This window comes from Myripristis murdjan, chromosome 24, assembly GCF_902150065.1.
Source record: "Myripristis murdjan chromosome 24, fMyrMur1.1, whole genome shotgun sequence".
NCBI lineage: Eukaryota > Metazoa > Chordata > Actinopteri > Holocentriformes > Holocentridae > Myripristis > Myripristis murdjan.
In genome coordinates, this window is record NC_044003.1 from 26,691,987 (window position 1) to 26,707,395 (window position 15,409).

Here is a 15,409-nt window from a genome sequence, read left to right on the forward strand (position 1 = left end):
CAGTTAAAACAGTTGTCAGGAGGATAAAAATCATCCCTAAACAATACCAGTAAAGCAAAACGTTAGCAAGACTGCAGCTCACGTGCTCAAACATTTGTTTACAGTAAACATCAGCGGAATCCTGCTATAGCCACAGCTGCACATGCATACACAGTGGTGCTAAATGAAAGGGAAATGTGGTTTTGAATTTGTTTTCTTCTTTGGGCACATTAAAACATTCTGCAGTGTTACCGACACTACTTTTTCCTCTTAAAAAATGATGGGAAAAAAAAAATCCATCTATCCCAGCACACATCCTTACAGTCACTACATTATAGCCTAACTTCACTGCATTTTCATTATACAGGTTAACAGTTTTTAAAAGGACCTAGAACTGAACCTTGAGGTATGGCCAACTTGAACAGTCTTTGATTTCATTTCCAAAATTCCTGTGCAATATCAGACAAAGCCATTTATCTTTAGGTTTCTAACCAATGCTACTTACTGAAAAGAAACATACCCTATGTCTCTGGCCTGTCACACTGCCGTCTGAGGTAAAAGATCTGAGGCGGGCCGCCAATTTAACACACTAACAATGAGGCGTGAATGTCATTCATTTCTTGCCTTGGAGAATGTTTGCAGGGGGTCTTTTCTGCCAGTTCAGTCTCATTCAGTCATGCTCGTGTTTCATTCTCTCCTTCTGTGTGCGTAGACTGTATAGACATCCTTGTCTTCCTGTCATTTCCCCAATATGGGGAAGTTCGTCTCTCAACAGTCTCCATTCCTAAGACTCATTTTTTCTGCAGATAAGTCTCAATTGTTCTCTTTTCACGACTCACGTGGCAGGGTTACTCTGGACCCCTTTTCACTGTTCATCACCCTAAGCAACACTTTGAGTCCATCCTCTTGATAGCTTTTGGGTGGTCCAGTCCAAGCCTGCCTCAGGTTCAGGATCCACAAACCTGCGGCTCAGTTGAACCCTAAACCTGTGCCCTTGGGTCTCTGTGTGGCCCGGATGGGCTCGGTGATCCCCCTGCCCTCTGGACCAAGGCCCATCCCTGGGCTCCAGCCCATGCTCTGTAACATGCGGTTCCCCATGTTCGTCTCTGGGATAGGAGCCGCATTCTCCCCGACCACTCCTGAAAACAGAAGAAAGCAAGTTAGCACAGAGGCAGGACATTCAGATCACCTGAATGTGTGTGTAGAATAACAATGATATTTATGTGCAGTATGATTTAGATCACCATCGTGATATTACAATATCCCAAATCCTCAGTGATATCTAGTCTCATATCACAATATCAATATAAGACACAGCCCAAGATTAGGTGTCCATTTTCAGGGTCACTTTGGTTCACAGTCAGCCCCAGAATTCACATACAGCATCTTTAACTACAACAGAACATCACAAACCACCCCACCACAAACAACCATTTGCAATATATGCATGTACTATATGCTAGGTTCATAAAAGAGGAGGGGAGTAAAAAGATAAGGAGATAAAATAGCAGATTACTCATTAAAGCACAGGACTCATTTATAAGTGCAAATCTGTGAAACTTGTTACACTTGAGGGCTTGCACCAGTAACCTCATCAACCCACACAAATTGCCAAGTGCCTCTGAAAACAATCCAACTTTTTAAAAAAAAGTTACATTTAATTGCATAGTTGTCTTAGTCACAAGTCACTGCACAAGTCAAAGTAACATTGCTATTTCTAGCAAATACATCCAATCCCTGTTCTAGGAGGAGCAGGGTGGAATCTCAGCAGCTTTTCTACGCCCCCCCAGTGCAACCGTCCCAGAGGTAAGGGACTGGTATTAGAGAGGGGGAGGGGATATACACAACTGTAGCCCTTTTTACACAGGCATTCTCCAATCCTGTCATAAAGAAGGCCCATCTTTACGCTGGTGTTGTGATTTACACTGAACCAAACAAAGGCAGCATAAAGCCATCCCAGTGTATCCAAATACACACATTTTAACAAGTCCAAAAGCCTGTTGTGCACAGCGCATAAGAAAATATACAAATATATGCACAGGTCCACTGCTGCTACAATAATTGCCCTCCCTTGGTTCACTGCTAGTGTCATACTCTTTTGATCAAACCGTCCCTTCAGCTCCACTAACACCAAATCAACAGCAGCGTAAAACTAATGTCACCAAGTCACCGTTGCTGTGTTGTGCACCACTGCCTCTGATTCTGTGATTTGGTGAAGGCGAGCCGTCAATTTCCTGATTCTTGTGGTGGTGTCTGGCTTTTTCAGGCTCATATGCAAGACACACGTTTCGACCTTGTGGCCCATCTCCTCCACAATTTCATCATCTTTAAGTGCCACTATGCAGTCTTTGAGCACATTTGCCCATTCAAGCGCACCGAGGGGCACTTGCTTTGAAGTTCAGTTCCGGACCACCGCCTTACACTGCAAACACACAAAAACACTACTCCGTATATCGCCTGGCTTTTCTCTATCCCTCTCTGTGTGTGCACACGCACAAGCGCATGTGAGTTTGTGTGTAGTTGTAGTATGCAAGTTTGCATACTGTCAAAGCTTGTGCTGCAGTTCACCAAGTTAGAAAAAACCTATTCTAATATTTTTAGTATTTGCTATTTTTGGTGTTTATTTATTTATTTATTTATTTTAGGGCAGAAATGGAAAACAGTTTATCATTTTATTGTATAGTCTGTTACCTCCTATTTGTGTGCTAGTGCATATGTCATCACTGAAATTGTTGTTTTCTTATGCCATTTTACAGAATTTTGATTAGTCATGACATTTTTGCTATTGTTTGAGAATTAATTTGTATTTTTTTTTTTTTAATCAATTTGTACCTTTTACACAGCATGACAAGGCAGAATAGTGGCACCACATTCCCGCCTTGAACAAGTGGTGTAAAAGGTGCTTGTGACTGGCCAAAAGCTAATCAGGTATCCCTACTTTGACTAGACAGCTGACTCTTTTCCAACATAGCTTAGGAAGAAGGGGGTTATGAGCTAAAGCGGGTTTTAATGATGGGAGAGGGAGGGGGGAGAAGACGGGAAAGAGTCGTGCAAAAGAAGAAAGACACCTTTTATTCGATCGCCCATTTTAAGAGTTTAGAATCAAACACTTGCTTTCGTTTTCCCTCTCCATTGTCTCAACATCAGTGTGAGCCAGAGACAGAAGGAGGCTGCTTAATGCACTGAGCTCAGCCGGGAGAGCTAACGAGGACAGGAGAGGGGGAGGAGAACGAGGGAGACAATGAGAGCCAAAAAGACGGTAAAAGGAGCAGTTGGTACAAAGTGCCAGATGGTGTGCTAGGTATGGCTAGGTGTGTGTCCAATACCTGAGGGGGCGGTGCAGCCGAGGGGGGCTGCTTTACGCCTCCGCTTGACATCCCCGGTACATAGAGAGCCTAGGTGACCGCTGGTCTGTCTGCAAAACCAGCCCAGCAACAGAAATAATGCAGCATGAGTGTTACCTCAAATGGCACAACAAACACTATTTGTTTACTTTGTTCGCAAACTATTAAATGGTGTGGACCTCAAGAGGAGTTAAAATGTTGACAGGACTGCAGACAATAATGGAAATAAACTGCAATGGAAATGAAGTGAGCACCGTTGTTCTCACCTGCTGGCCGTTTTTACGGAACAGCTTCTCCTATGTCCTCTGTCTGTCCGCGAGTCCCAATGCAGCTAAAAGGTGGTCAGAGAGATTGGAAGAAAGAGGAACAAGGCAAGTGAACAGACAAATGTCAACGAAGGCAACCTTGTATTAACAATTACAAACAGCTAATGAAGCAAATTTAACATGAGGGTCCACGGGGTCCTATTATAAGATTGATACCTAAATTATAGACCCACTTTTTCTAGTCATTTCTATGAGAATGGGTGGCAGCAATGAACCGTCTCTCACCTGTCCGTGTTCTCTCCTCGAGCCTGGGCTAAACCACGGCCTGTTGGAAATGAAACACTGTTGTTTAGGCCATATACACATATATACCCTGAGTTCCACAGACAAAATAAAATATATTACCATGTTTTGTTATAAGTCAACCCTTATCGTGTATGATTAAATTAAATATTTTAGACATAATGATATCAAGTATTGGAGTGCACAACAGTACTTTAAATTTTTATGGAAATCTGATACACAGCATGAAAAAAAACAAAGAATCCAATACCCTGCTGAACATATTAATACATGAATTATGATTAGCAAGAGCAGTTTTATAAAAATACATTTGCACAGTATGAAGGCAACAGTCTGCCCTAGAGCAAAAACAGGGACTGGTCCTTACACTTAACTAGCAAAACATGCCTATTACCCCCCTCCGACAATACTTCAAAACACTCTGTCTGATGCAGTCAGGTGATGCGAGTTCACATGGTGAATGCTGTGATTTGTGTTGTGTTTGATGGTACTATTTTCCATCTTGTCGCCTGACTGACACGACACCAAATGTGTGTTACAGGACAATTAAGTTTTAACTGATTTCAGAGGGAAACAGAGGTGTCCAGGTGGGTCTGTGAGCTACTCACTCATGGGAGTCTTGGGCTTGTCGCCCTAGTCTGTCATTGAAGCCCTGGCCAGAGCCCCCCTGCAGGCCCCCCTCGGAGGTCTGCTGGTTTCCATGGAGACGACTCAGTCTGGCCTGGAAGCCTAATCAGCACAGCATGGGTTAGTCAGCAATTAAACTCATGACATGGTTTTTGAAATGATCACAGTAGTTTTATCATTAAAACATGAAAGTGCAGCAAATAGCTCCTGCTGATGTAATACTTACTGGATAAAATTAACCAGAGGCACTTGAGCTGCCCAATATCCTGCCATAATCATCATGACACATTAAACATAAGCAGTTCTTATTTTAAGGTTATTAATAAAGCAAATTAATGCATTAATTAGAAAGCATGTATGTGTCAATGCACTTGTCTGCACAATAACTCATAAGTGGTATAAATAAAATCTCAGTGTTAAGGATTAAGGAGTCATAGTGATTTCAACAAAATAACTTTTTCCTCATTTATACACAAATGTTTGCAGCAAGGTGCTTGAAAATGTGACCAAACTACCTTCTCTACAGGGGAAACCTGTGGTGTATCACTATCCGTTTTCTTAACATATACTGCTCTACCATGTCTTCACACAGATGAACAGAGACACAGACATATGATGATGACACAGTGTCCAGAATGCTGTGTACCATGGTAACAGCGCATAAAAACAATCAAAAACATAAGGAAGATTTACTGCACATTTCCATTGTGGTCTTAATATCACTATTATAAGTTATATTTTTCACTATCTTCAGTGCTGCATGTTCAGACCACCACCTCGTACTCTTACACGAACAGGAGATTTGAACACGACTTGGCTGTGAATGCAGTGCTTGCCTCCTACTGGTCATGAATGAGACTGCAAAAACATTGTAACATTTACCTAACAACACTGCTTGAAATGTGTTGTTGCTCTCAAGCACCAGGTATCGTACCTGTCTGTTCCCCTTTAGTGTGCTTTCTGCCTACCTCTCTGTGCTCCAGGGCTCATGAGGGGGAAGGATCCGGTGAGGATGCTGTTGAAGACGGGGTCCACCAGGTCCAGTTCCTCCGACCCTGTCTCTCGTTCCCACCAGGGAACCACTCCGGCAACCCCACACGCCCCCCCTGATCCTGAACCGGAGCCTGGCTCCCCCTCATAGAACCAGTCACTCTGCTCATCATCACCTGGGAGGGAGAGGATAAAGGTGGAAGATGTGACCTTACGTTCATTAGCTGGGGACAATATGTAGTGACTATGGAAGCGCAACTTTGTACATGCTTATGGCACCAATACGCAAGAAAAACGATACAGGATCAATACAGGATGGCAGATTTCTGCCATGGCTCCCACTGAGCGGGATTAACTATCTTGGCATCACATGGGTAGAAAAATATTAGTTTCAATAGGACTTTTAGTATCTAATTCACTTCAGGTTATTTTCACACTGTTACTGGATCTTCAAAAGTGAACAAAGAGGTGTTCAAGTTTGTATTCAATCAAAATCCTCTGTAGTCTGAATGCAAAACGGCATTAATGGGCATACAAGCAATATGAAGACAAGGAAAATGAATGTGGAAAAAAGTAATGTGGTTAGATTTAAATAAATACAGCAATACAGGGTTTAACAACCATTTTAAGGGCAATGTGCGGACATAAACAGATGCAATCTGTAACAGCTCTTACAAATAACACTGAAATGGTAAGTTCAAGCATATTGTTTCATTAGCTAGTGGTGTAGTGACTTTAATAGTGACTTTAAGCAGTGTTTTTGGGCTGGCTATGGCAGCCAGAACGATGTCTGTTGACACCGCAGCTGTGATAAACAACTGACATTAAGTTTTCCCGTAATTTCCTCCACAGACATATTTCCAGTTGCCATAGCCGTTATAGTCCCTATTCTGCAATATATCTCAAGACAGCAAGTGTCAAAACCATTCCCCTTACAGAGAGCAACATTTTCCCTCTGCTCCTGCCCTGTTTGTTTTTAATCTAAACCACATTCTGCCATATACAGTATCTGTGCATGGTACTGGTATAGATTTGAGACATTTCTGAGCACGGACCTTGCCTCCCTTCATCATTGGTGTAGAGGCCTCCATCACTGCTGTTACTCACACTGCTGGTCTCACTGACAAAAAAGGGGGAAGAAAAGGAATGGAAAAAAAGATTAAGGGTATTTCAAGTAACAGAAATGTCAAGAAGATACAAGCACTTGGAGAAAATTTAGTTTGCACACATACAGTAGAGTTCTTTCTCACCTGTTGGTATATACTCTCTTCCACACACATACATACATACAAACAATTGAGCTGCGAGCTCTGGAAACATAGCCATGGAAAAAAACAAGAGTCAAAACACTAACCACCTGTCACTCATGTCCTCATCTGAGCCCTTCTGCTCTTCCAACTCCATCTTGTCCTTGGATCCATCCATCGGTGCAGAGATGGGATCCTCGCTCTCCACTACCACCCCTTCATCTGCAGCCTCGGCTCCCAGCCTGTGGGCGGCCAGTTTCCTCTTCTTCACCCTGCTCTTCCCTCCCCCTGGCCCTGCCACCCCGCCTCCACAGAGCTCCATTGCACCCCTTCCCTCAGCGGCACCCACCCCAGGGAGCCTGGCCCCAGCGTGGCCCTTAGGAACAGGCGGGGGTCCTAGTATGGCTGTAGAAGGGGTACCCGACTCCAGAGGTGGGTCTACAGCCATGCGTTTGACTTTACGCCGCCGCCTCAGGCTACGGGTGCCCTCCGCGGAGCCCAGGACTCCCAGGTCATCCTGCCAGAGTGGACGCTTACTTCGGCCCATGTCAGCTGTGAGGGGGGTGCGCCGTTTGGGGCCCAGCTGTTCGTCTGAGTCGCTGTTGTCGCGGGCATGGCTGTTCGCAGCAGAGACACTCCCTGTGCTGGCACGGTAGTCCTACAGCAAATATCAACATGGCAAATATTGGAGTGAGATACTGATACTAAATAAAGACAGTGGCTGAACTGGGCTTGTAACTTGAGGATGCCATTAGGGCCTTAGCAAATGTAAAAAGCTGAGTGTAAATGGGAAAGTAACAAGGAAACCGGGTCTAGGGAAATTGAAATATGAGTCATGCCTCGCAAGTATGGAGTCAATGCAAATCTCTAGCACACAAAGTGAGCCACAGAAAGAATCCTCTTGACCTTATAGGATCTTCTGAAGTGTCGCAGAACAAGAACACACCGGAAGGGCACCAACAAGACGCATTCACTCTCTCATTCTTCACTCTTCCTCACCTTGTGTTCATCTACACTGGACTCTGAGCCCTCACTGAGGTGGCCCGTCTCCCAGGGTGGGTGGGGGTTGTCGGAGCGCCGCTTTCGGCCCCGCCGCTTTCGAGCCTGCCTCTTCAGCAGACAGCCCACAGCCAGAGCATGGTCTCCTCCATCCCCAAAGCCACCACGCGCCGCCTGCTCTGAGCTCTCCTCCAGTGCTGACACCAGGTCATGGACCAACTCGTCCATCGTCCGGCGAAAGTGCCTGGGTGAAGAGTACATGTCATGTCAAGCCAGTCAAAGCATCTGATGAAGGAACAGTCGGTTGTGTGTGGGGACTCTTGGGATGTCATGCACTGATAGGGCTTGAGGAGACATGAGTGTGTGTGTGTGTGTGTGCATTACATAAACAATAATTTGCCGTATGTGGAGGAAAACTAAGGGCAGTCAGTTGCACATAAAGCCTTACAAAACCAACATGCATATGCCCAGACAGACTCAGACAGTCTCGGGTAAGCAAATAGAGATGACAAACGAGAAGTAAATTACCTCAGACGTCGGTTGGTATGAACTTTACAGATTTACATTTAGCAGCAGTTAACATGTTAGCATTGTTTAGATAAGCGTTAAACTCTTCCTCGCTTTTCGTCGTGCTAAATGTTCAGGTCTGGACGTGTCACTTACTGCCACTGTTGCTGACTCTCCCAGAGATGTGATTTAACTTCAACAGATGTTAATAAATTCGTTAATAAACTCGAAACTACGGTTAGCAACTCTATGCTTCTGTTCCCTGGCTGACGTTAGCTTGATTAGCTACCAAAAACAACTATCTGCTACAACAAATCGCTTCGATATCATTAAATCTTAAAGAAGCATCATAAAGTAACGTTGGCTACCATTAGAACACAACTTCCCCGCGTTTAAACTGGAAAGTTAATGAGTGTCTAGAGAAAGTGAACAATAAAGGAGCCGTTTATTATCCCTGTCTGAGATGATATTAGCGACTAGCCTGTTAGCATAGCTAGCGTACTAGCCGGCTGATTCAGGAAAGTCAAGTGGACGTGAACAATATGTTAACGTTACGTATTACTGAACTCAAACACCACCTACCAGCCCGTTCCCGCTTTACCGATGGTTTTTAGATTAGCTGCACGGAACATTAAAGCCGCCAAATGCCAAATACCTTCAGCCAGAAACAACCAACACACATTTACTCACGACAGACACCATTCTGACACAATAGCTAGTTGGCTAGCTGGATCAATATGCGACAGGAGGAGGATACCCTGAAAGCAGCAAGAGGTATGCTGCCTTCACGTGCAGTCTGAAATTTACCACTTCGTACGCACACATGAACACTCAATATACGCCTGTGATTATTTTCCAATGTGTGAAATTTGAGGTAATAAGCGTGTAGTAAACGATATCATTACTATTATCACTAGTATCATTATTATTATATTGTCCTTATTTTGATTCTTATTCTTATTACTTCTATTACTACTACTATTGTTGTTGTTGTTGTTGTTGTTGTTAGTAGTAGTATCATTATTATTCTTGACAAAATCAGTGACGTGCATACATTTTATTCTCTTAATAATTTGTTATTATTTGCCACCAACTATACTTGAAGACCTATCCTATAAAATCTAAAACTTTGTCAGTCGGAGTTTAAACGGATACCGTGAAGGCAACATTGGGTTCTTTTTTTGGGTCTATTAGGGCTCATGTAATAACTTCATTTGAGCACTAGATGGCAGTGTTCTGTTGTATACGCTTTTCAGATGAGCAAGCTGCAAAGAAATCGAGCATGTATCCAATGGTTACATCGCAGTGAGGAGTCAGCAGGCTTTCAAAATATATGCCAGAGGTCATGAATTTCAAAAATCAGTGATGAGAGTTTAATATTAATTTGCAGTCACTTGAAGACGGGACACTTTGACTTCACCCCATACAACAGGTGCACTGTTCTATGTGAATGCCCCTGACCATGAAACAGTCATCATGAGGTCAACAGCAACAACAGGTGGCACAGGATCAGTGTTAACCGATGATACATTTACACATCGAAATTACTTTATGGCATGCATGAAGATAGGGACATTTATGTCCGGATAATAAGTCGTGTGACTGATGTGCACATGTATTTGTATTAGTGTGTGTGTGTGTGTGTGTGTGTGTGTGTGTGCGTGTGTGTGTGCGTGTGCATATGTGAAACTCTTCAAATGCCTAAGAAGTCAGAGGGTCCGTGGCACGATGGCCAGTCGTGGCCATTCTCAGGTTTCTGACTGGGGGCCCAGGTAAATTTAGCAAGACGCTGTCCACTGAGCATATGGCACTCAGACAGTCGACACACTCCCAGGGTGGAGACATGCTCTCTCAACGACACTTAAATCAACTTGATCGACCCTGACAATCCACCACAGAACGCTTGCAGACACTAAACGCGTAGAGTTTTCACACAGGCACATCTGCTGACTGTAGCTACAAGCCTGAGAGAGGTTTAAGGATCTGCAGATGGAACCATGATATCAATAGAGGAATTTGAACAGCTAGATGAAGCTGAGCACGATGCCACTTACACCACCTGGAGCTGGGTACAGTAGTCTCTGCATGTGTGGAAGCCTTGTAAGAAATGCAGCATGGCAATTTGTGTGTGGAAGAGGGCACATCATGATGAACTTTACCATCATCATGAAGGTGAAGGGGCCATATGGAGTGCATTAATGCAATAATGTGCCAAAAAATGTTTGGCATGATTCAGTATTATACAGTTCCCCTACAAGCTGGTAATCATTTCTGTTTGAGTAGTTTGGCACGTATATGCTCTCAATCACAGCTTATTTATTTCTTTTGGTGTTGTCATGTTCCCCAGTGCAAATGGAGCTTAATGGCAAGGAAAGTCAGCATGTACGTGTGTGTGTGTGTGTTTGTGTGTACAACTGATTATGCAGAGCAGAGTAAGTGTGTTTCTGGGCTAAAGTCACTGGCACTGCCAGCCTTAAAGTAGCTGAGACAGCGAGACCAGGGGTGTGTGTTTCGGTAATCCCCCGTGTAAGACAATCTGCTCAGACTACAGATTGGTGGGGTGAGCGGGTGAGAGATGAAAAAGAGGGTAAAGAGTTATTGAGAGGTGAACTTAGGGTAGGTGGATGGGGGTCTTGGGTAGAAAAATGGGTTTATGATCAGGTGATTGTTTCACTACCCCCATATTAGGTTCATGACCTCTGGTGAACACTTTCATTCTAAAATCATCAAAAGCATCAAAGTAAGGCTCATTATGTTTTATCATAGAGGTTATTAGCCATTGAATGGCATTTGCTTTCAAAACATGCACAGTCTGTGTATGTTTTTCAGAACACTGATTTACTAATTTCATATAATTATTTTGGAATAAAATTGTTCCTCTGTCAGTGATTGTAATGGGTGGAGAATGGAGTTTCTGTCTGAATTCAACTTGCATTAAAAATACTGAAGTTAAAGAGCGTGTGAAGTTCATAAAGGTCAAAGTTCTCATTCATGTGCCGATATGCAGCAGTTATGATCCAAACATCCTCATGCATGTTAATGAGCTCTTTTATCTCTTTACAGAATATAATATTTCCTGAAGCATTAGACGGTAGACTCTCCTCATCTTAGTTCTTTGCACTCATTATAGAGGCTCTGCTTATTTGCATGAACCTCATAATCATTTCACAGTACACAGCCATAGCCAAACAATCTCCTTATAGCCTCTGTGGTATTATCAAACAGATCAAGGGCAGAATGTTTGTACTTTGTAGTACTGTGTCAAATCTTGGCTGCCCCAGCTAATGTTTCTCCCATGTCTTATGACTCTCAGGCCAGCGGTGCCCGAGCCAATCAGAGCTCTGATGTTCACTGAGTGTATGAAAGCATTATGCAATGTTTCCAATGAGAAATGTTTACTCGTTAAAACAGCAGGTCCTTACCAAGGCCGAAGTGAGATGTCATCAAATCACAATGACTAATATTAAGCAAATCTTAAGGAGCAGGTCTTCATGTATTCAATGTCCCGAGGCAAGTTGGTGGTTAAATCTAAGTTTGTGATGAAATCTTGCAGAGAAGCAAGCAATAGTCAGGATCTAATCATTGTGCTGCCAATTGCACAAACTCAGCTATGTAACAGGGTGCAAGATGCTTGGTCATGCACTGAGTTTAGAAATAGGCTATGAATGAGAATCCTTGTTTTAAAACTAGGTGGTGTCACACCTAAATGTGGCGATTTGTTGGTGCAAAGTGTGGTCGCATATTTAAACCCACGTTTTTTTCCTTTGCTAGGCTTAAAAGTGGTGGTCCCAGTTCTGCTCAAAACCACTCTGTTTGCTGTTACTTGAAAGATATGAGTACACTGAACAAGTGCTTGCCCTAGTGCAGCGTGATTGGCTCTCAGAGAGTTGTCACCTCAGAAACCAAAACCCCATATGCAGCGCTGTGATTGGCTGAACATGAGACCACACCAGCCAAGACACACCCTCTCCCAAACACAGGATGAACTTTTGACTTGGGGTACTGCCAAAGGAGGTCAGCTTACAAGTGTCAAATTAGGTCCCTTCTAATTATGTGTCTGTGTGTGCATTTAAAACCTCTCAAATAATTTATTTACACCCACACAGAGTAAATTATTTAAGTGTGTGAATAGATATATATAATAGGACAGATAAGAGTAGGGGTTTAGGAAATATAGGCCAATCAGTGTAGCATATTTTGGTGATATCTTTTTTAATTCACCTAGATTTCAGGTATTTTCACTGCTGGAAAACAGTGAAATGTATCAAATCTCATCTTGACACTAGCCCAGGGTAATGGTGAATAAAATAGCGTACATTTGATGTCAGATGCATTGGCTGAGTTCAGTGACATTTTACACTGACTTAAGGAAAACTTGGGCCAGGCATGCAGTGGCGGCAGTAGCTGCTGACCATTGCATGATATTGCAACAAGATCGTATGTGTCATCCTGAGTTATTTAAGGATGGGATGTTTTGTTTGTAATCGGGAGGGAGACAGATTAGCTCACACTGATGTGCAGCATTGGAAGGATTCTGCAGATAGCCCAAAGCCTTGTGATGAGGAAGAGTCAAACCAGTGGTTCTCACATTTTTTAAATGTTGTTTTAAAGAATATTACTCATGCATAATTCCTAAAATAATTAGTCTATGCTACAATACGTTCAGTAAAAAATGAATGAATAAATTAAATGAATAAATATAAGTTTGATTAAGCACATTTTATATTCAGTTTTCCCGCCGGGTTTCCAGAAGGTGTCAAATGTGTGTTTTTGGTTTAAGTCTGCTGCCGTGGTCGTCGAGCGAGGACGTTTCGTTTGTTCACTATGACCGGGAAGCCAAGACAAAAATCAAGCGAATGGATCGGTGGTTGAAACGTAGCAGTGATACAGCTAAAAACAAGGAGAAAGAAGAGAAAAAGAAACCGGAAAAGAGCCAACAGAATATCCTCAGTTTTGTTGTTTCAGACACTGAAGGATCTGTGTTGGACCTCTTTAAAGGTCCAATAAGCTTTTTTTCGACCATGTTTTTTTTTTTTTTTTTTTGCACTGGTCAATTTTGAGAACCACTGTATTAGAAAATTTCACAACTCAGAGGAACATGCAGGGTGAGCATATTGGTCACAGTTATGAATTGTTTGTTTCAGTGGATCAAACATTCTGACAATCAGCAGCTTACCTCAGAGGTTCGGTGGAAATACATGGCAGAATTAAAACCAACCAAATCCTCCTACCAAACCAAACCATATGGTATGCAGCATGGTGGGATAGGCTCCACCACCCCCATCACACTGAATAGGAACAAGCAGATATGGATAAACGGATAAATGGATGGATGAAGCTGATGGGCACATGTGGACACCAGATGAAAGGAGGTTTTCCATTATTTGAAGCACAATGAAAGGAAAAACTAGTCCACCATTCTACCCATTCATAAGCCTGCTTAATGTTAGGGCAGTCTCAGGCAACACACTAAAACACATCTGAACTTGCAAAAGCCATAAACCACACGTAAACACACAGTTGAGTCAGCACAGAGCCGGGCCAGTAAAACAACAGAGTAGACCGACAAGTGACGCAGTGACGAGCCCTCAAGTCCGATTGTGAAAGAATCTGCCACTTATCTAACAGTTTACCAGTGTAGGCTACAGACAGTATGGCCTACAATCACAAAACTATGTCAAACTCCCTTTATTCTTTTTATATACATCATTTGATTCATTCATCTAATTCTCCTCTGTGTTTAAAACAAGGAAGGCTGGTATACAGCGATGGAAAACCCCTAACAAAGAAGTGCATTCTTCTCTCTCTGTCAAAGTCCCAGAAAGGCCGCAACACATGCGGAAAAACAATTAACACACACACACACACACACATACCACACAGACACATATGCGCATGCACTAAGTGTTGGCTCCTTGTACAGAATTGTTGCACGTGAGGCTGCAGTAGCATGTATTATATTTTGGGCTCTGCTGAGAGCTCCTCTGTCACTGAGACACATTTTATTGTCTGGAATTTGGCTTTGTTCCTGGTTTGACCACAGAGGCACGCACGCACGCACACAAACACACACACACACACACAGACAGAGAGAGAGACAAGAGAGAGAGACTATGCAGGACAGAGTGCCAGTTCATAGGGGCTCTAAGGAGGGAAATCACATGGACAACTGTATACTCAGTGCAGTGTGTCTGAGTGTGTGTGTGTGTGTGTGTGTGTGTGTGTGTGTGTGTGTGTGTGTGTGTCTGCTGGTCTGAGTGTGGGAAGTTTTTTTTTTCCTGGTTTCGCTTCTGATATGATAAGCTGTTGAGTTTAGCAGGGTGGTGCAAGTCAACCACTACTTCCTGACACAGAGTTTCAGACACACTGGGTTCAACTGCAAACATCGCATGTGGGGCCACGGAGGCCTGTGATTGGCCAGAAACATCACCTCACCGCGTGTGACTGACTGGCTGACTTCAAAGCGCCAGTGCTGACGTAGCCGCAACCACTTCCCACCGTCACGGCCTGAGCGGCGGCTACAACGTCTCCCCACCAGCGCTCTGTGTTAATGAAACACTAGCCTGACTGAGAGGGCATCACAATGCACTGCTCAAACCGTGTACACTGTACCCAATGCAAAAAGCCAAGCACGTGCCACGTGAGCGACCGTTACAATTTGAATTTTTACAGTGATTTAAAAGTTTTTTTTCAAGAGGTGTCATCTGCAAGACTTGCTGCAACGGCTGTTTGTCTTATCTTATAGCTGTGTCCATAGCTAATGTATTTTACTCATTAGAACAGCATCCCTTTAAAAATATTAGCAACGTTTGAAACAAAGTTTGTATAGCATCTTTACACTTGACCACTCTCAAAATAATAGCAGCAAGACAAGGCCGGTAAGTACGTCACAATTTTGGGAATAGCAGTGTAACGCAGACACTAGTTTGTAACAAATGTAAGCGCCTGCAATAACAACACTCTTGCCACAGTGGCAGCTTGAAGCGTTGCGTTTAACAACTCAACGGCTCGACGCTGATTGGTCAGCAGCCCCGCTTCCGCTGCAGATGATGTCATTCACTGACAAGGTTCCCTTAGCTGAGAGAGAGAGAGAGAGAGAGAGAGAGAGAGAGAGAGAGAGAGAGAGAGAGAGAGAGAGTGAGTCAAT

The 15,409-nt window shown here is 43.3% G+C and overlaps 1 protein-coding gene across 2 annotated transcripts in view; it reads right to left on the reverse strand.

Moving 5' to 3' along the window:
- gpatch2 (G patch domain containing 2) overlaps positions 1 to 9,014 on the reverse strand; it is a 9,763-nt gene extending 749 nt beyond the window's left edge. Inside the window, exons 1-10 of one of the 2 annotated variants that reach the window (XM_030046899.1) lie at positions 8,845 to 9,014; positions 7,756 to 7,999; positions 6,867 to 7,414; positions 6,565 to 6,629; positions 5,488 to 5,685; positions 4,501 to 4,621; positions 3,875 to 3,914; positions 3,590 to 3,654; positions 3,306 to 3,394; positions 1 to 1,118 (exon numbers count right to left, since the gene is read on the reverse strand). The exon at positions 1 to 1,118 is cut by the window's left edge and continues 749 nt beyond it. In XM_030046899.1, coding sequence (XP_029902759.1) covers positions 949 to 1,118; positions 3,306 to 3,394; positions 3,590 to 3,654; positions 3,875 to 3,914; positions 4,501 to 4,621; positions 5,488 to 5,685; positions 6,565 to 6,629; positions 6,867 to 7,414; positions 7,756 to 7,999; positions 8,845 to 8,894 — 1,590 coding nt within the window. In that variant the 5' untranslated portion in view covers positions 8,895 to 9,014 and the 3' untranslated portion in view covers positions 1 to 948. Of the gene's footprint in view, positions 1,119 to 3,305; positions 3,395 to 3,589; positions 3,655 to 3,874; positions 3,915 to 4,500; positions 4,622 to 5,487; positions 5,686 to 6,564; positions 6,630 to 6,863; positions 7,415 to 7,755; positions 8,000 to 8,844 lie in introns of both variants that reach the window. The other variant, XM_030046898.1, reaches the window with a different exon arrangement.
- Between the last annotated feature and the right edge of the window lie 6,395 nt (positions 9,015 to 15,409).